General features: G+C 46.5%; 1 protein-coding gene across 4 annotated transcripts in view; it reads right to left on the bottom strand.

Moving 5' to 3' along the window:
- Positions 1-21,244, bottom strand: part of Acsl1 (acyl-CoA synthetase long chain family member 1) — a 63,929-nt gene that overhangs the window by 37,621 nt on the left and 5,064 nt on the right. For 3 of the 4 annotated variants that reach the window (XM_029480966.1, XM_021169316.2, XM_021169314.2), the window contains exon 2: positions 4,735-4,961. In XM_029480966.1, coding sequence (XP_029336826.1) covers positions 4,735-4,929 — 195 coding nt within the window. In that variant the 5' untranslated portion in view covers positions 4,930-4,961. Of the gene's footprint in view, positions 1-4,734; positions 4,962-6,588; positions 6,691-21,244 lie in introns of those variants that run through there. The other variant, XM_021169315.2, reaches the window with a different exon arrangement.

Here is a 21,244-nt window from a genome sequence, read left to right as displayed (position 1 = left end):
AAGACCCAACCCCCATCTCGTTCCACAACACCTTCCACTCATGGTTGAGCCTGGCCGTCTGCCTCTCATCAGTGTTCGATGCTGTCCTCCTCGGCCAGGGCCCCCTGGTTCAAGAGCTTGTCACCGGCTTCCCAGTTCAGACGGGCATGGCCAGTCTTTGGGATCTTGCCCTTGTTACCTGCACAGGTCTGGACTTGTGTTATTGCTGCAAGTGTGGTGTAAGTATGTTTCCATAAAAATGTACAAGTCCATGACCTGCTTGCTCTCTTGTGCTGAAGAAAGTGCTGGTGCAGTTTGTAAGTGGGTTGTTCCATGTATAAATGAGGGAAGATGGAGTATGGGGAAGAATGCTCCCACCAACCACGTGGAGAAATCTCACCGAGTAACATGTTCCACGGAATTGTCTAAATACGGACCAGGTCGGCTGCTCCTTGTTGCGGTGTGTACAGGAGCGCCTACTTTAACAATGGTACTTGACCTCTGCCACAGACAGAACACCCTGCACACTTCCTCTCCCTGGATGGAGGCTTCACACTGATAGAAGCCTGTCCTGCCCCGGTACTGTGTACATCGTGTGGCAGAAGCTTAAGTACTTGTTGGGTGAATGCAAGTTTGACAACTGGATTCAGTGGGTGGAGCGGGGACTGCAGGGAAAGCCACACCCTCTGCATGAGACTTTCTGGAACATACGATTAGCATGCAAAGAAGAGTCATTCGCCACACACAGCCCAAGGTATGAATGTCTAAGTTTTGATCTATCATGTATGAGGGTGATCAGCTAGCATGCACCCCAAATTTCATATCATTTACTGTGGAGCTAAGTCATCCAACCTGAGTTATATACACCCAAGGAGCTGGCTCTGCTATTAGCAGCTTTGAATCCAAACCTAAACCACCACCTAGTAGCAAACTGAGTCTGCTGTGGTCTGTGGTTTGGTCACCAGAAGCAAATTCTACTGAAAGTTCCAACAGTCTAAAGACCTGTAAGCATAAAATTTTATTTGTTCCAATTTATTCATTTTAATAACTGGAGAAAAAACAAACCCGAGTTTCCCCTGAAGTGCTTTATGGCTGGTGGTAGTCCCAGGCTCCCTAGCCTAACCTGACAGGCAATGCACTCAGTACTAGCCAACCTCTCTTCTGTCCACTGCTCTCTGCAGTGACTCAGTGATTCCCACAGAGCTCTCTCATTCATTGGCACTCAGTACTAGCCACGCCTCTCTTCTGTCCACTGCTCTCTGCAGTGACTCAGTGATTCCCACAGAGCTCTCTCATTGGCACTTTGAAGCAGGTTTTTTTGAGCCTCACTGGTGGGCCAAGTTTCCCTCCAGCCATATGTGTCCAATCTGGGTTGAGGGTAGGTTCAGGACAGCCAGCCAGAAGCACTTGTGTTTCACAACTCTGTGCCTTCCTCAGCTCACCTACACACACACACACACACACACACACACACACACACACACACCCTCTGGATTCTGAAGTTTATCAATCTGCATCCTCAGAATCTAGCCACCATTTATCTTTCTTTGCTTCTTTTTGCTTTGACCGGATTTTGCTTTGTAGCCCAGGCGGCCCTCAGACTTGTGATTCTCCTATCTCAGCCTCTTGAGTGCTAAATGCACAGGCCTAGCATATTCATTTTCAGAAGAACTTCCACCTGAGTCCCAAGGCTCCAGGCACTGATCCTTCAGGTTCACCTGGAGCCACCCAACCTTCCTCTACATAGTAATCCACTCTCCTCCCCAGGGCCTTTGGCTTAACACAACCAGCCAACACTGAACACATCACAGGCCAGGCTGGCAGATATCTTCTGAGCAGGGCTTGACAGGGACGATATTTATGTTTTTTTCAGCTATAAAATTGGAGGTCTCTATCTTCCAGGTCCTTCTTGTCAAGTCCAGAGGAAACTCCATGTCTTCAAACTGATTGTCAGCATTCCTCAGGAACTTATGAAGTTGGCTCCCTCTAAAAAACCATTTCCTGTGTCAATAGCTAAAGGGAACTCAAACTTAGTAAGGACAGATGAGGAAAATAAGAGATCTTGTATATCAAGTAGGAAAGTGGTTTAAAACAACTCACCCTCACAAAACCTCTTTGTTTTTAATGTCTGTCCACAGTAACTGAACAGCAGAAGCAGCAATCTGCAACAGGTGGGTGGGTGTTTCTCCAGGCCCCAAGGGAGAGGCTGGCCTTTAGGTCACCAAGGCTCACGGGTGAGCTGCAACCACACATTCAGGGACAGGGCTCTAGAAACAGAGCCTGATTAAGCCATCCTCAGTAGAACCACTTGCCAGGGCTGTCCTGCCTTTCCTGACGGGTCCACAGTGGGTGTACTCACATCCTCCCTGCCACCCTGAGCGGTCATAGAAAACTTAAAGATGTAACTTAGGCAGAAGCCCCGTGTTGGTGCTGAACGGTCAGAGCTAGGAGACAGAGTGGGCGGGGATGAGCAGCATCAGTACCAGAGTGTGGACTCCTCCAGCTAAGCATCTATGTGAAGCTGATAGGATGGAGCAGGTGAGCGGGGGGGGGAGGGGGGGGAGCAGGACCGCACGGCAGGTCACCAGCAAGCAGTACCCACTTGCTTCCCAAGTAGAAAGAGCACAACAGCACTCGCCCTGTCAGTCAGTGCCCCAAACTATTGCCAGGTGTCAGCACACCTTAGGAAAGGAGCAGGGTTTGTCTCTCTGGCCAACAGAGGCCCACAGAACAATGCTTTGTGTAACAACGTGTCTAGAACTACTGGGTTCCCAGTCTCTGACTATGTTTAAACTTAAAATTTCACATTTCAGTTTGTAAAAAAGCAAAGCAAGTTCTTTCAGAGATCTATTCATAAGATCTCTGAGTTCTGAAACTCAAATGTAAACCTATTATAAACAAAGAGAAAAAAATCAGAATTCCTATATACTGAACAGTAAAATTATTTCAGTGTTCTGTTTATCCGTAATTTTAAACTGTTTTTCAGGGAACTTATGTAATTATTTTAATAAGAAGCAACCACTTCATACTAAGATGGACCTCAAGAAACCACACATACTGGGGGCTGGAGAGGTGGATCAGTGGCTAAGAACATTTCCTGTTCTTGTAGGGGACTCAAGTTCAGTTCCCACACCCCCCCACATGGCAGCTCACAACCATCTGCAACTTGAGTCCAAGATATGATGACATCATCTTTTGGCCTTTGAGAACATCTGCATGCAACACTGTACATGTACACACATACAGACGCTCATACACGTAACAGAAGCATAAAGAAATCTTTCTGCACACGTCCCCACAACATCTCATCTAGTGAGAACTGGGCATTTCCCATAGTTACTGCTGAATGATTAGTGTCTAAACTCTGTGCTTGTCACCTGCCCTTTAATAGGGACAATGGTGCTACTTGGAACACCAGGTGCTATGCAGAAGAGAGGGAATTCCACAGAGGCAGAGGCATACCAACTCAAGAAAAACTGAAATCCTTCCTGGTGCTGTGTGGTAAGGTAGGCGGGAGGCCACTGCCTACCCAGTGAGATTGAAGCAGAGGGCCCAGCTTTCTCCAGCACACAGTCCCTGCCTAAATCTGCCACAAATTACTCACACATTGGGTATATTTTAAGAATTTCATATTAGCAAATCCAAGAACTTGGGTTTTTTTTTTTTGTTGTTGTTGTTTTTTTTAAAAAAAAAAAAAGCAAAAAACCAAAGAACTAAAACCCCAGTAGCTGCTCAAAGCTATTCCTGTAGCCAGGGCTTTCTGTGGACTGCTATCCAGGCCTGCTATAGCACCCAGTCTGGGGAAAGCTGGGAGACCTTTAACCTCGCTGTCTGAGTAGTAAGTAAAGCACGTCTGTGGCTCACAACCTTCTTCTGGGTGGAAGAAACAATGCTGAAGGTCAGCGCTGACCAGAGCACAGGCAAGAGGGCAGCTGTGGGGGTTTCAATGCTTATGGGCTTGTTCTTGTTTTGTAAAAACGTTTTATTTATTTAGTATAATGAGCCTAAGAGGGCATTACACCCCACTACAGATGGCTGTAAGCTACCCATGTGGTTGCTGGGAACCGAACTCAGGGACCACAGGAGGAGCCACCAGTCCTCTTAACTGCTGAGCCATCTCTCCAGCCCCCTGTTTGTTTGTGAACTTTGGAAAGACTAGAACGGCAAGGAAGCGGAGTCAGGAGTGCTGCGGAAGGGTATTAATACAGGGGTCTTGAGGCATCTCATGCTATCTCACCCACTGTCCCTAATCACAGACGGTGGGCTTTCAGGTGCATGCTATTTCCGGACCTTCAGTTCGTCCAGGCCACAGACAACATGACACTCAAGACCAAGCACAGATGAGCCTTGCCCTTGCTGAAACCAGAGTCCCTTTTAACAGTGTGAGAAAGAGTTCTACAGATCACACATGCCACAAAAAATATTCCCTGTACCACCTGGTGAGTCTTCCCTGCTGGACCAGGCTCCGTGTTCTTTTTCTCCTGGTGGGATGTGGAATTTCTTATTCCCACAGGGAGCCTAGCACAGCGGAGGCTCAGTGTGAGTTCAGGAGCAGTCTACAGTGTAACTGTGGAGAGACACCTAACCTACCTCACCTTATCTGTCCCTGGGCCCTGTAATTTGGCTTCTACATGTGTTTACTACCTACCACCACCACCGTCTCTTCATAAACTGTCCTCACATGCCAACCAGTGAGGTTAAACTAATTGGGGACCATGAGGAGAAAGCCCCAAGGCAGGTGCTGGGGGCACTTACCGCTATTTCCACTGACTGCATGGAGAGGTCACATGGTGGCTTCAGGGCCTTAGGCCTGGTGGCATACCAGAAGGTGGTGAGCGCTGCAAAAGCCCCGAACCCCATGAGGGTGTTGGTTGGAAGGGTGCGCACGTACTGCCGAATGTCAATCAGCTCTGGCATTCGAAAATACCGGAACAATTCATGGACTTCCATGGTTCTGGGTTGGTGATTCTCTATGCAGAATTCTGTTAGAAGAGAAAGGGGCTGTGTTCATTCATGCAGGCCACTCACTAGTACTCTGGCTTGCTGGCCAATCAAGACACTAGCCCCCAGTCAAGTGGTCCAGGTCTTTCCCCCTCAGAAAAAATAAAACCTTTCTTTTTCTGGTAACATTTTAATCTTCTAGTTTTGTTCCATTTCTACATTATATGATGTAAAAAAAAAGGTTTTATTAACCACATTAAGAGGATTTTACTCAAAGACTTCTTGCCATAAGATACTCATATGTTCAGAAAAAGAAATTACACCTTTGTCCTCTCCCACCTAATCAAACACACTCACCGTCATTATCAAGGCTAACAGGGATAATGCGAGTGCAGAAGCACGGACAAGCCCAAACCACCCAAGGGCCATCAGGTGCTGCATCTGCCAAGGCTCCAGAACAAGTTTCCCAACTGGTAAAACAGACCAGCCTAAATTTCAACATGTCTCTCAGTTTCCCGACAGGAGTGGCTGGCTATACGTGTCAGGAGATCCCACGATTGACTGTTCTAATTAGATTACCTTCTTTTATATTCCCAAAGATATTATAAATAAAATGAAAAAATAAATAAATTGGTGTGCATTCAATGAGAATTTAAAATGAATGCCAGAAATGTAGAGAGATGTTATGGAACTGCATTTGTAAGAAGGCAGCATTGAAGACCACACTCTGGAACAAGGGTCTGCCTTTATGCCTTACTGGCAGTGTGAATAGCTTACTCTGCCCTGCTGAACATTGGTCTGTGTCTCTCAACATGGAGATGAAAACAGTAGCCATGCTAGTGAGCTTTCAGTACTACAAAAGGATTCCCATCAACAGCCAAGGATGGCACCACACACATGAAATTGTTCAATAAATGCTACACATTGTGATCATGTCCCCTGCCACAGCTCTCTGACTAGTACTGAGCTCAGAATACTAGGTTCCCATGATAATAAAAATGCTTACCTCTAGTTTACAGATCCAAAATGAGAAAGCAAGATACACAGAAGAAAATTAGGTAAATACTAATTTATATCAAAGCCCTAAATTGCATCTTATAAGCAATTTATATAGAGACTAGTCTAGAATAATTAAGCGTGCACTAGAGAGAGAGTAAGATCAGTTCTAATTTACAAGCTTATTGATGAATAACTGCCCTCTAGGCTGGCTCACAGCAAAGGAAGAAACAGGAAAAAGCCCAGAGACTGCGCTAACTTCCACAGCAACGCAACAAGTGCTCGCTCTGCTACTCCAAGCTCAGACAGCATACATTCCTTTGAAAGCTAGCTCACAAGACTGAAAGTATTTTTTTGAAATATAGAAATCATCCTTTTAGTCCAAATTCTTACTATTATATAATTTTCCCCCACAGAGTATCAGAATAGCAAGCTGCTTTTCATCACAAACAATATGACAGGAACCAACATAAGGATAGATTCACTCAACTTGTTCAAGCTTGCACCACGGCTCAAATGAAAAGTAAGCATACACACATGCGTGCACGTGTGGGTGCACACACATACACAGAATCACAAAGTTAACAACGCTAACAGATAAAGAACAGATAAGCAAGTCTCTTCAGATCTTAATTCTAGAAAGAAAGTGCTCATGCCTACAAAAGCACTCACCATCTGTGCCATCCGACAGCTGACTGCTAGGTGACACACCGCAGCAAAATCAGAAAAGGGCAGTGAGGCTGGGGGGTGGGGTGGGGGCCAGGGCAGCTCAGCGGGTGCTTACCAGGCCTGCCAAGGTCTTTCAGGGCATTTGTCACATGCCGAGTCCTACACTGCTGCCCACTGGGCTAAAGGTAACTAGCAGACACAATCCATACTTGACTTCTTAGGAGAACAGAGGGTGGAGGATGGGCCAATGAGCAGCTGAGAGTAGAGTCACCCCACCGCTCCACCCATGGGCAGGGACCAGAGTGTGGCTGCCAGGGGCAGTTCTTCAAACAGACACTGTTTTCATTTTGCTCAGCTTCCCAATAAGAACAGACAATGGAGAGGTTTTTGTTTTTTTTTAACCACTGAAATGAAGGATAGGATATATCAGGTGGGATATCTAGCCGCCACGAGACAACTTGGAAAGAAAACCACCAAAATACACTCAGAGCGTTATTTGTTCTAGGTGTATTCATAGGCACCAACCTCTTCCTATCATCATGCATATCTGAGTGCCCAGGGTGTACCAAGCACTGTGCTAATGATCAAGCCATCTTTTCAATGGGTTAGCCACCTCATGAGGAATGAAATGACACGAGCAAGCCTACTAAGCATCAAGAACGACCCTTCTGAGAAACAGAAACCGACACTGAGACTTTCAAGGATAAGCAAATAAAATCAGGCCCAAGTCCTATTGGCACCGGCCACTGAGACTTCGCAAATAGTATTACAACTTGGCATGCGTACCATCTTCAAGATCTAACATGCAAATTTGCCTTGGCCTGCAATCATTCTGTTCCACTTGTCTTCGCTGTCCTTCATCATTCTGAGCCTGAAGGGGCGCTGCCCACCCTTGCAAACACACCATGGCCCCTTCTTCCCTCGGTGTCTGGGGAGTCATTTCCACAGCATCTAGATTGTGTGGATTTATAGGAATTGACTACAGCAGATTTACATCCTTGGGTGAGGCCATCAAACCACCTAAACAAACAGTCACACACAGGGGGTCAACTTACCTATTTTAAGCAGTGGCAGATAAGATATAGAGTGCATTATGCAAAGAAAGTTTAATAAGGGTAGGAAGAAAAATGTTTTTAAAACCGTCTGATAATCATATACTCATAACATACATGCAAGAACATGTTATTAGATGCTGATCTGTAATGCTAAGCATTTAAATCCAGCTAAGTCCTTACATCTAATGGGTGATAAGGACAAGCGATAGCCATTTAATCCATGCTAGAAACCAGGTACCAAACTGTAGAGCAACTGTACTGTGTGAATTGGTAAGACTTACACCAGAACGTATGCATGAAGAAGAGAAGACATCATCATTTAGTTCTACTTGAATGCTGTTAAGGAAAGGGTGATCAGAGATTTAAAAAATAGAGATGGGCTTACAGTCAAACGAAATGATACGCTGTAAACAGCCCTGTGAAATGTGCTCTGTGTGAAGACAGAGACCACACTTAAGATCAAGTCCTGAAAGGATTTGAGACCTTGCTAGTAAATTGTTAAAATGAAGAGACACACGTGTTCTTCAGTCAATGGTGTTCTGTTGGAAATTTTCTGGGATTTTTTTTTTCCAAAAACAAATTTCCATATCTACATCTAGCAGAGCTTGTAGCTCAGGCACATATATTACACTGTTATCTGCTAATAATGGGATTCAGTTGACTTAAAGTCTTAGGAAGACATGTGTCTCAGTGTGGGACATAGAAGCTTGCTGGCAGCCAGCTGCTCCTTCTGCTACAGCCACTGCTGGACACCCTTCTTCCCCTGCTTACAGAATGTGTCTAGGGGGCTGGAGAGATGGCTCAGCACTTGCTGCTCTTCTAGAGGACAGAAGTTCAGGTCCCAGCTCAGGACCACCTGTATCTCCAGCTCCAGGAGATTTCACCTTCCTTTGGCCTGTGGGTACCCACGTACATGCAGCATACAAAAATACAAATGCAGACATTTTTAAAAAGTGTTTTCTCAGCTGGCCTGTCTGAAATCCTCCAACACTAGAGTCAGAAACCACAGGACAATAAGGAAAGTGACAGCAGTAAAGGAGAGTGCCCCAAGCTCAGTGAAGAACAAGAACAGGGGGTGCTGCTGGACACGCACGGGGCATGCGCAGAAGCAGCAAACAAGGGAGACTGAAGCAAACTCTCGATAGCGTGACTGTCAAAACCCAGGGATGCTGGGACCCTCTGCCCAAGCTTGCATGGAATCATCATTTAACTAGGCTTACTTGGTGCTTCATGGAGTTTTCACATCCTGCATCTCACTGGAACATCACAATAGGAAAATGACCACGAGGAAAACCAGAGCCAGAACCAGAAAAGCTCAGAGATATCTGTCAGAGCAAGACACTGACCTGACCCCCAACCCCATTTACATGAAACACTCATCCTCTTGGCGCTCCCGACCTGCTTGCTGAGCACATAGACACTGATAGCTGCACACGAACAGCAAGCCCCCTTTCTTCCACCAGTGATACTGCTTGGTGACAGGAGACCCAAACCGGAAATCCATTTGCACTCTCAACATCCTACAGAAATGCTACCACTGACCCTGTCTCCCTGGCCTCTGCACATACGGATTCAGTGTTGGCTGTACCCAAAGGTTCACCTCTTACTACTGTGCTTGCATTATTAAAACAAAAAAGTAGCTCAAAGCCAGAGATGAGCCGCAAGGGCACTGTTCTCCCTAAGGACACCGGAAGATGGGCGCACGCACGTGACTCAAGTTCTGCAAAGTAATATTCTTTTACTCACAGTAGCATTTTAGTCTCTCCTTGCGATCTAGATGCTTTCCTCCTTCTGACGTTCCTCGAGCTTCCATTAAGCCGAGTCACAGCAGTTTGATGGAATGTTCCACTAGGAATGCAGACCTCAAACAAACCCACACGAATTGCACGCTTGCCCGACAGCAGCAAATTGAGAAGTCCTGACATCTTTCCTTAATGCAGCAAGCCAAGCTGGCACGGTGCTGCCTTTCCCTGCCCCACCTCCTCCCCTGACACAAGAAGCTATTTACAAGGCTGAAAGTGCCCCTTTTGTCCTGTACTAGCTGAGCAGAGCTCAGGCCCCAGGAGGAACAAGAGAGGGGCAGCTAGGCCATTTGCTGCTCTTTCAGTCTGCCACTCCAGAGTCACTGGAGCCATGCTCCCTAACCCGGGCTGGCAAGCTACCTAAAGCTAGATTTGTTTAAGCCATAGCCTAGGAACCAAAGAACACTGGGGCTGTCCCCTAGAGAGTAGGAAGTACTGACTATCAAACAGATGGGAGTTGCCAGGGTGAGAGGAGGCAGGGGCTGCTGACCACACTCCATGCCACGGGACTCTCCCATACCTGTGGTCCATCTCATTAACCCAGGGGACAACTTAGGTGATTCTGGGATCCTCTGCACAAAGATACACGTCTCTCCACAGAGAATCCACTACTGCCACCCACCACTTTGGGGCTTTTCCGGTCAACCAACTTTAACAATACCTTTGCCCAATGGGGTTTTCATTTTCATTAAGGTGCCTGATCCTGTGGATTACCAAGTTAATGTCCATAAGTATCTTGTCCACTGTACGGATACATGACCCATCAATCAAAATGCCTATGGCCTATGGCTTAGGCAAGAAACAGAGGTGAGATATCTGGGAGGAGAAAAAATCTGGGGACAGAGCCAGACGTGGGAGAGAGACCTGGATGCATGGTAACCAACCAGCCATGGGGCAAAGAGTAGATTAAAATAATTGGGTTATTTTAGTTATGATCTAGTCAGGGTAGAGCCTAGCTATATGGCTAAGGTATCTGTAAATATATTTTGAGTCTGAGTCTTATTTCTGGGACATGGGGCTGGGAGGAGGAACCAGGGTGTAACTACAACACAAAGTGGAGATGTCTTTTTAAAAACTTGATTTATTTTGTGAAATACTGGAGTCAAGTTGAGTATGTCTGTACTTCCCTCAGAGGAAGAACTGAACACACAACACATTTAGAGTCAAATATAATGCGCTACTATTTTTATCCAGTAAGAGTTAACAGTGGTTATAGATCACAGTTCTCATACATGCAACACCCACAACAGAATATCCCAAACTTAGTACACCAACCTGAAATTTAGGGACACATGTGGCATTGGTTCAAATATCTGTTCATAATGATCTCCATATTCATTAAACTCATATACAGATAAGCCAAATGACAAACTAGATTACTTAAGGAATATTGCTTAGGCTTGCCTATCTATCCACCCACCAACCAATCTATTGAAGATCTTGCTACATAGCCCAGGCTGGCCTCAATTCTCCTGCCTAGTCTCCCTAGCAGAGTTCTGGGACCTAAGAAATATACCACTATGCTTGGCTCGGAGGCATCTTCTAGACCACCTTTTCAGGCTCTACAGTTTTCTGTGAAGTATCTTGATGTTTTTCTCTTTCATTTAACTTATTTAAGTTGGATCATTTTTGAAAACATGCATCTATCACTAAAGGCAACATCCCCCACCATTAAAGAGACACATTTAATTATGGACCCATATTTATATCCTTGATGGCTTTTTAAAGTGTTTTTCTTAGAACAATATTCAGCAATTTGCCTTGGAAGATCCAACACGAAGAAGTAATTACCTACCTATTCCTCTTTGTATTATAAAAAGTTCGTCAGTTCTTTTATAGGGACCCGAGAGTGGGTTCAGGAGAGGTGTTCCAGGACCAGGTGCTTGCCCTACCTGATGATGCTCAAAGTGGCCGAGAGTACACAGTACAACATTGGTGAGACTTGTAATATGAAAACTGAGTAAGGGACTGGAGAAAGCCTGTCCGTCTAGTGATATACAAGAATTCTTTCCCACCTAGAGGAAGGACAACTAAGAAAAACGTAGCCCTGGTCTTGGGACTTGAAACACAAACATAAGAAAGGGCATAGCAAAGGAGCAATACAAGACACAGTGACAAGGACCTTAAGAGGAGCTTCACGGTAAAAGTCTAAGCTGGTCCTCAAAAGGAGGGACAGAGACAAGATAAGAAGAGGCAATTCCTCACTTAGGTCTAACACTGTCAATAAATAAACCAGGAACAAACCAACAAAGTTAAAGTGGATAAGAGAAGGATGATATTCAGGGAAACCAGTTGAGTTATGATTTCTTTTTAAGTTTTTTTTTTTTTTTTTAAGATTTATCTACTTTATGTATATGGTACAGCACTGCTCTCTTCAGACACACCAGAAGAGGGCATCAGATGGTTGTGGGACACCACATGGTTGCAGGGAATTGAACCCAGGACCTCTGGAAGAGCAGTCAGTGCTCTTAACCACTGAGCCATCTCTCCAGCCCCATGATTTTTTTTTTTTTTTTAAGATTTATTTATTTTATGTGAGTACACTAACTCTTTTCAGACACATCAGAAGAGGGCATCCAATCCCATTACAGATGGTTGTGAGCCACCATGTGGTTGCAGGGAACTGAACTCAGGATGAGTAGTCAGTGCTCTTAACCACTGAGCCATCTATCTCTTCAGCCCCAAGTCATGAATTTTTGTTTCTTTGCTTTAGCTTTTTGAGACAGTGTTTCTCTATGTAGCTCTAGCTGTCCTGGAATTAGTCCTAGAGACCAAGTTGGTCTTGAACTCAGAGATCTGCTTGCCTTTGCCTCCTGAGGCCTGGGATTAATGGTGTGCACCAACACCACCTGCCAGAACATGATTTCTTTTAAAATTTGCTTATTTTTGTTTTACCTGTTTGAGTGTTTTGCCTGCATGCATATATGTGTGTGTATCATGTGCATGTCTGGAGCCTTTGGAGGCCATAAGAGGATGTTATAACCCCTAGAACTGGAGTCACAGACAGTTGCAAGCCATCATGTGGGTACTGGCAACCAAACCTAGATCCTCTGGAAGAGCAGCCAGCACTCTTATGCACTGAGCCATTTCCCCATGCCATAGTTCTAATGTTCTTAAGAGTTAGCGTCAGGTGAGTCCTTACAGCATGTCAGGTCCTAGACTACACAGTTGCACACGTAACAACATAGGTGATATGAATGAACGTAGAAAACACCAAGCTAAGTGAAACAAGACAAAGGGAAGGGCACAATCTTATCTATATGAGGTTTGCCGGAATCAGCAAATTCACGGACAGAAATTAGAGCAGAGGTTACCAGGGGCTGGGGGCAGGGGAGGAAGGCATGGGAGGCATTGCCCAACAGCTGCAAGGGTTTTGTTTGGGGTGATGAAAACTGTGGGGCTGGACAGTAGCGATGCTTACACAACTCACTCAGCACCATTGGGCAAGTGTATGCTTCAAGACAGTTCAAATGGTAACCTTCACATTTAGATGTGCTTTACCAGAAAAAGAAAATCCCAAACAATCTACCAAAGGCAGAGATTCGGTAAATAACTGGCAACAACAGACAAGGCATTGGAGAGCTGGGTTCTGGGGCCTGGGAGAATGACTGGCAGGAACAGCAATAATCCAACGCAGGGTTTGAGACAAGGGTGATCTGTGATCTAGCTATTGCCCTAACTTTCCAGGTCCCTAAAGCCTTCCTCCATGGGCAAGATCAAAGGTTTTGAGGTAGCCACGCTTCCCAGAGAGGATCCCCTGTTGCATCTCTGACCCAGAACAGCTCCAGGAACAGGCTTCACACTACAATGCTGCCTCCGTTCCCTACCTAGGCAGATGGACCTGCCCCTTACACTTCCTCCCTCCCAGCCTTTCCTAAAGAAAATCTTCCCCTCTAGTCCATGGCTCTGCACCTCCCTCCCTCCCTGCATCTCTTGAGACCTACTTTATGATGTGCAAAGCCTACCAAACAGGCCAGAGGCCACTCTCTAAGGAATTCTTATAGATCTCCTTACTGACAAGCTGCTCGGCCTCCAGCTGACCTTAAGGACACTTGCTTTGTAGCCTTTGTGCCTCCTGCTAGACACTAGGTCTGTGGCACTCCTTAAGGTACCTATGTAGCTCCTTCTGTCTCCTCCTACTCTGGTGCTTAACACAGTGCCCAGGCCAACAGAGGTCCTCAGTGTTTACTGAGGAGGGAGGGGCCCGCTGGGATTCCCACTATTGTTTTATTAAGCTCCACATTTACACCAGGGTGGGTCAGAGAGGAAAGAGCTATCCAGGGTGCCCTCACATTTCAGCGGTCCTCTGTATCCTGGCTCCCACCTGCAGAGTCTCAAGGCCATGGAGCTGGGGGCAGAGAGTAAACTCCATGGTCAGGTGACGTGGAGTGGCTGAGAAGCTAGAGCATGATTTTGTATCTAAAGGTGTCCCCATGCCCGGTCCCCACGATGCCTTGTATTTCTCCAAGGCTTTCACTTCCTGGGGAGTTTGTCAACACTAACAGACGCAGGCCTGGGTATTTAGGGATGGGATCACACCTCATCAGTTTAAGGCTGCACACAGGGGCCCAGGTTCCATGAGCAAAAGAAAGAAGAAGGGAGGGCCCCACTGTGACACACTAGGTGACTTTTCTATTTCAAAATTGAATCCTGCAAACCAGAGAAACACAGTGGGCTCCTAGGCCTGGAGCTGGCACAGCAGAGGACTCAGATGAGGACAAAGTTCCCCAGACTGAGAGAGCTGGGTGGGTGGTCCTCTGAGGGGTAAAGGAAGCTGCCTATAGGACCTGCTCAACATTCCCCAGAGCACAGGACAGTCACAAAGTCAACCCAGCAGAGAGCTCTCCGCCCCTTCCTTTCCACACAGCTACAAAGGGGATCTGTGAGTTTGGAGATTCCTAAGGCCAAGTGAAAGGCCTCCATAGAGGACACCAAGGTTAAACCTGAGTCAGATATATTTAAGAAACTTCCTATTCAAACAACAGCCCTGAGGGAAGCAAGATTACTCCATTTGTCCTCAAATATTTATTTACTGTGTATATGAATAACGTCAGACACGGCGGGGAGAGAGGTTTCTTCAGTGGTGTGACTGCTGCTAAGGTGCTCACACGCCTGTAAACAAACACACATTCGTGCAAATACTAATGGAACTCACTGGGTCAGGAAAAGGTAGGCAAGTGGGGAGAGGGGGGTGNTAGGTGGGAAGAAGAAGGGGATTAACAGGAGTGATAAGGAGATATTATATACATAAGAATATCATAACAAAACCCATTAAGTGACTTTTTAAATGGAGCCCTTATATAAACGCAGGCTAGTGAGGTATTAAACTATTAGTTGATTTAACACTGCTCCATTTCTGGATAGAGTTCACAACAAAGCAGGGGCGCTTACTGAGACAGGCTATAGAAGGAAGTGGGCGTGGACGGAAAGGGGCGCTTCAGTGGATGGGGTGGGTGCCTGACCTACCTCTGCCTAACGAAGCATCTGATAGGGCGGGATTCATCTGACGACACCTGACGTGACACCAGAGGATGACACCAAGGTGTTGGGCAACACAGGTGCTGCGTGCTACTGTAGCAGGTAAGAAGGGAGTAAGATTCCCCTTGCCACTAAAATAACCCACAAGAACAGACCCTCCATCTTACAAAGGAAGCCAGAGGTGAGACGCCTCACCATGAGAAGGAAGAACAGCTTAATAAAGAAAGTTACCACAGCTAGGGCTAGAACCCAGCTAGGCAGGAAGGCCTTCACTGAGGGCCTGCAGGGAGGAGGAAACAGGGTTTCTGTGTTTGAGAGGGGGCCCCATTCTTAAGGTCTCCTCAGGTGCTCTGTCTGAAGCCCCTATTTCAGAGCAATGACTGTGGAAATTGCACAGAAGAGAAGCATGGAAAGAATACTGGACTTAAATGCAAAAGGTTCCTTCCATTCCAGGTACTGGCTGTGTCCATCCCAGGTACTGGCTATGTCCATTCCAGGTACTGGCTGTGTCAATTCCAGGTACTGGCTGTGTCCATCCCAGGTACTGGCTGTGACCATCCCAGGTACTGGCTGTGTCCATCCCAGGTACTGGCTGTGTCCATCCCAGGTACTGGCTGTGTCCATCCCAGGTACTGGCTGTGTCCAGATGGGCCGCACAAGCATGAGCCAGGCTTCTGCCTGTGTGGACCTCAGAGGTGCAAAGGGAGCGAGAACAGTGGAAAAGCAAAGCCAAGCTGGCCCCTCCAAGACAAGAAGATGGTGGGGTCAGCCTATCATCAGACCAAATCAACAGGACTCCACCCACACCTCAAAACCCAAGGAAAGGCACAGGAGGAAACCATTGAAAGCCACCAATTCTGGGCTGGAGACAGGGATCTGTGGCTAAGAACAGGCCAGTTCTACAGAAAATCTGAGTTCTGTTCACAGCACCTACGTAGGACAGCTCACAACTGCCTGTAACTCCAGCACCAGGCGGAGCCAAGGCTTCTGACCTCTGTAGATATCAAGTCACCTCCACATACTCACACAGACACACAGACACATACACAGACACACACCTCTGCCACCTGTGGACATCGGCAGTCACCTGCACACACTTAAACAGAGATACAGACAGACACTCACCTACACATACATACACACAGACACTTCCATACCACACAACTTAAGAATAAAAATAAGCCGGGCGGTGGTGGCGCATGCCTTTAATCCCAGCACTTGGGAGGCAGAGGCAGGCGGATTTCTGAGTTCGAGGCCAGCCTGGTCTACANAGTGAGTTCCAGGACAGCCAGGACTATACAGGGAAACCTTNTCTCAAAANAAAACNAAAAAAAAAAAAAAAAAAATCAAGAATAAAAATAAATCATAAAACCCATCAGCCCTATGGTAGCAGGCCTGGGTTTATTTTTATTTTATTATGCTTTACATTGGGCTCCCCCAAACCCTCGGCTTTTTAATTGCGGTAAATGCATAACAAAATCTACCATACCAACCACTAACTATATTTTCAATAAACAAGCTATAACCGGATTCAAGTTGGTTAATGTTCTTTTGTATTTATGTATTTTCCACCTGCTACCCAGGGGATTTAGGGTGGTAACCTGCCCTTATTAAGGAATGACAGATGGGCTGTAAACCTCTCCCAGAAAACCCAGTTAAGCCTTCACTGCCTGTCCTGGTGCCGGCCTCAGCAGCCCTGGGAGCAACTTCCACATACGTGTTCTTTCAGAGAGGACCTCGCTGCAAACCAAACAGTACTCTGTACACTGGAGGGAAATAAAACTTTTCATTGGGCCTCTGCAAACAGAAGGTCATTGCCAGGAGGATGAAGCCCCTAGCAATGCTCTCTCCACCTTCCACAAGTTCAGGGGGACAATGAAGGCACACACCTGGGGGAGCTAACCCAGTATCCCAAGACACCTGGGGATGATGGCCTCTAGCAGGAAAGTGGTAGAGCCATGCTGCTGCAAGCATATGGAGGAGAGAGAAATTCTGTGTGTGCACTGGAGGCCCCCAGAGGGCTGTGCAGAGGCCAAAGTGGAACTGGGCCAAATCTAAACAGTCAAAGACGGGGCCGGGGGTGGGGGAAAATCCCTGTGAAAACCAGATCATTTGGGGAGCAAGGGAAGTGGGCAGGAGCCTTGCAGGAGGCAGGGTCTCTCTCCTAGCACATTATTCCTGTCAGCAGGTTATAGAATAGCTACTGAAGGCTCATCTTCACTCCATAATACTTAAAGAGTCAGCCATGTCCTTGCAGGGAGCCTAGGTCAGTACGGAAGAGAGAACAGACTCTGGCCTTGTCCTCAAGGAGCCCACTGGGCCCAGTGACTCAGAGGTCGCAGCTATCAAATAGCAGTGACCTGGATAAGAAGGCTCAAGAGGGCACAGGTTGGATAGGGTTACTTACACCTCTTAAAATAGAAAAAGGCTTCAGAGTAACTGTCAACTAGAGAAATGGCTTAGCCTTACACAGTGTGAGTCTCAGGCTGAATACCACACACACACACAAGGTTAGAGAAGTCACCCTTTAGTCCTGCCAGACCTCAACAGGTAACTTAGAAAGCAGAAACAAATGGACTCTTTTAAAATTTTTGTAAGTTGTAGGGCTCTTCAGAATGGAGAAGAACCTTTAAAGAACACGGGCCCCTGTACCTCCACAGAAGGCAGTGAGGTCAAAGAAATCAACAGGGAGAAAGAGGGCAGGTGAAGCAAGAGTCTGCTCATTGTCTGAGGTGGCAAAGGAGAGGTATCTGTGACACCACGGGACACTAGCTAAAATTACGTCCTGTTCAGGTAACCATAAGAAGAGGTGACTCGCTTAGGGAAGCTAAAAACAAAACAAATCTTAGTTACGGAAGGTTACAGAACAATGACCTACTTTTATAAAGGACCGGAAAAACAACAACAACAACAACAACAACAAAAATAAATGCCAAGTTGGTTTGTTATCTACTTGAAATAACCAAGCTACGTTAGTTTGGGGATCTTTATACTTCCATTATATTTAGTTTAAATTCTTGCCACAAAGGTCCCCAGATCTATTCAATAGTCTACAAAGTACAATAAAATTACCAGATACCCTTGACCCTTCTGTCGGCTTCAGTTGCAGCTAGCATTTTACTAATATTATTTTATCATGCTCTCTTTCTCTTTTTTTTTTAATGGATTTTAAAGCAAATCCCACACATCCTGTCAATCAGGAGATACTCCAAGGTGCCAACAGATCTGACTCTATACATTAGGAAGCCATTTGTGAGACGGCAGCGAGCCTAACCCGTGTATGTCATGTATCCTGCCAACAGCCCAAAGATCTAAGCAAAGGGTGCCAAGGTAAACGGTGACTCGGAGCAGCCAGTCCAGCACAACATCTAATTTCCATCCAAGATACAAGTCCATGTACTCGGTTGGCAAAGAGTCACTGCGTACCCACGATGTCCCAAGTCAGCCCACGCCTCGGGAGACATGGCCGTGAACCAGAGAGAAAATAAAGGACCTGACTAAGGCTTCCACATTGAAAAAAAATCTGCAGAACAAAACCAAAACACACTCTGGCTTTTACTAACTCGCCTGAAGTCAGCTGCATTATCTGATGTGGATCAGAACCTATTTTCAGAGCAGTTTTAGTTTGTATTCCCGCCACCCCCCCCCTTCCCTGGACAAACTGGCTCACCTTTTAAAAAGTAGAGAGATCTACTGCCGTGCTAACAGCAGAGAAGGGGATCACGCTCTGGTTCGCTACACCTCTAACACACCCCAACTGGTGACGAATAAACGCACCTGTTCTATGTTCATGCTTTCATTCATAAACAATACCTACAGAATCCAAAGTGTGTTTGTGGCCAATGAAGGAAACAAATACAGATTTAAAGACAGAAGAAGATATCTCTCACAGTTCTAATAGTTACATTGTGAATCCTAACTTGTGGTCTAGCTGCACTGTCCATCATCCCCCCACCCCAACAACCAACCAACGGTGAATGTAACCACTATCAAAAAGCACCCCTAGTCTCTATAAACAGCCTTCAGCGGCCTCTCTGGCACCTGCCTGGTGAGGCTCATCTGTTTCTGCCAGAGTTGCCTCAGAGGCTGGCCACGTATGGGGAAATGTGTCCTCGGCCAGGAGTCCTGCCTTAGTCCCTACCTCCAGCGGGCAAGTATGTTCACTTTCCGTACACTCTGCAACCCCCAATCCATCTCCAAGTCATGCCAAGAAACAACATCAGACTGTCACTGTCCTCAGAGGCTAAGCCAGGGCTTTGGAGGGCTCTGGATTTGGGATCTGTCCTTTATGGGGTGCCTCGCTAGACTGGTGACACATAAGGTCCTGTTGGCTCTACATGCTAGGATGCCTCACAGCTCGTCTGAGGTACAATGTGGGTAACTGTGTGACGGAAGGAACAAAGACCTTTTTGACCGGTGAACTCCTGGCACAGAAACAAGACACACCTTTAAAGTAGGAATACCAGGTAAGTTGACTCTAGTACAGTTACATAAGATTAGCTAGAATTCGACACGAATCACCCCTCCCACATCCTGAGAAACCCAGAACCAGCTGTGTCTCATCCACACTGAACCACTCCAAACCCAAGGCTCACCTCCAGGAGGCACATGTTTTGGTCTGAAGATTTTCAACCTCTTGATCCTAACTGCTAAGATCTAGCCTAGCAGAGTAGACGCTATATTTTATTGTCAGGGGATGTTGCCTTAATGTCTCCCAGCTTCAGCCAGTCACATAGACACCATGAAGGGCCAACTAAGGGTAAGGCATTGTATGAAATGCTGGAGGCCATGCTATACAAGGAGGGACGGACGCCTCTAACAGACAAGCTTGAACCTGGGGCCCGACAGTGGAAGACCCTGACTGTTTCTACTCAGGAAGGATCTGGTCAGAGCTACACTTCCAGAAAAGCCATTATCCCTTCCTCTCAGCACCCACACCACGGCATCTTAACTACGAGCCACCGTCTATGCGGAGGTGACAGACTCTAGACTTGGTTGGTGGTACTGAGAATCCAAGCCAGGAACAGGTGCCCACTGGTGATATTCAGCAAGTACACGAGAATAAACAGACTCTGCCCACCGAATGGGTTTGGGGACACAAGTCAAGGACAATACCTAATGTCAGTCATCTTTGGACCAGTCCAGGGCCCAGGAACATTTCTGAAAATATGGAAATGACAATAACTAGGTCTCCCTCTTACCTGGAGCTTACCATATGGTTGAAGTGCTCCTAAGAGGAAGAAATGTATATACACACACACTAAGACACATACCGGTCAGAGGCAGGGATGCTAATCAAAATATCAACTGACCAGTGAAAAAGATTCTAGTATCGGAATTAGCGGTTAGGACATTTGAGACCACAACCATTTTTTAACTGGTATAGGTGTATTTCAAATTTTCAGCCATTAGTTTGGTTGCTGGTGCATCCTAGCTGAGTCAGAGAACCCAAGGTTCCAGTGTATGAGAGACACTGAACAGGGAGAGAGTCACACTGGAAAAAAGTACTTCTGGGCAACAGCACTGAGGGAGGAGGCTGAGGAAATGATCAACACGTGCATGGAGGTCTAGCCCTCTTCCAGGATACTCGCCAGCAACTCAGGTCCCTGGACAGCTCAGAGTCTTAGGGTGCAGAGATCCTTTAGCCTTATGGTTGCACGTCCTCGGTTCCCATTCACGGGGCTTTGCAATGGGCAAGGAAATACAAGGGAGCACACTGGAGCCAGGCTGCAGAAGCCCTGGAAAGGCTAACTAAAGGAAGACTTATGACTCGGAGGGTTTTTGCCCTCAAGTTCTGCTTAGAAAAAAGCTATCCTCTTCTTTCTTAGCCAACATCATCACCCCTCCGCGCCCACCACCCCCTTTTTTTTTTCATTTTTGAGAGAGGGTAGTCTTGTCTCTAGTACTAACCTGAAACATAATATGTAGCCCAGCCTAACCTGAAACTCAAGGTGACTCTCCTGCCTCAGCCTCCTATATGCTGAGATCACAGATGCTATCATCCCTGGATTTGTTTTGGTTTTTTTAACAAGGGCTTCTTCTGCTGTCTAAACTGGAGATAACAGACTGTTAAATACTAAGAATGCAAGGAAGTAACAGGTGCATACTGGGAGATGTTGGGCAGAGAGTAGATTACAGTAAGCAGAAACCTGCTGACTACCTGAGTCTTAGGACATTAAGTCAAGGATAACACTGGGGACCAGACAGTCATCCAATAGGCACAGGGTCCAGGAACCACAGGAACCAACTCCGTGTGTGTGTGTGTGTGTGTGTGTGTGTGTGTGTGTGTGTGAGAGAGAGAGAGAGAGAGAGAGAGAGAGAGAG

The sequence above is a fragment of the Mus caroli genome, chromosome 8 (genome assembly GCF_900094665.2).
Source record: "Mus caroli chromosome 8, CAROLI_EIJ_v1.1, whole genome shotgun sequence".
NCBI lineage: Eukaryota > Metazoa > Chordata > Mammalia > Rodentia > Muridae > Mus > Mus caroli.
Note: the sequence above shows the minus strand (reverse complement) of the source record. Positions and strands in the feature narration are given on the sequence as shown.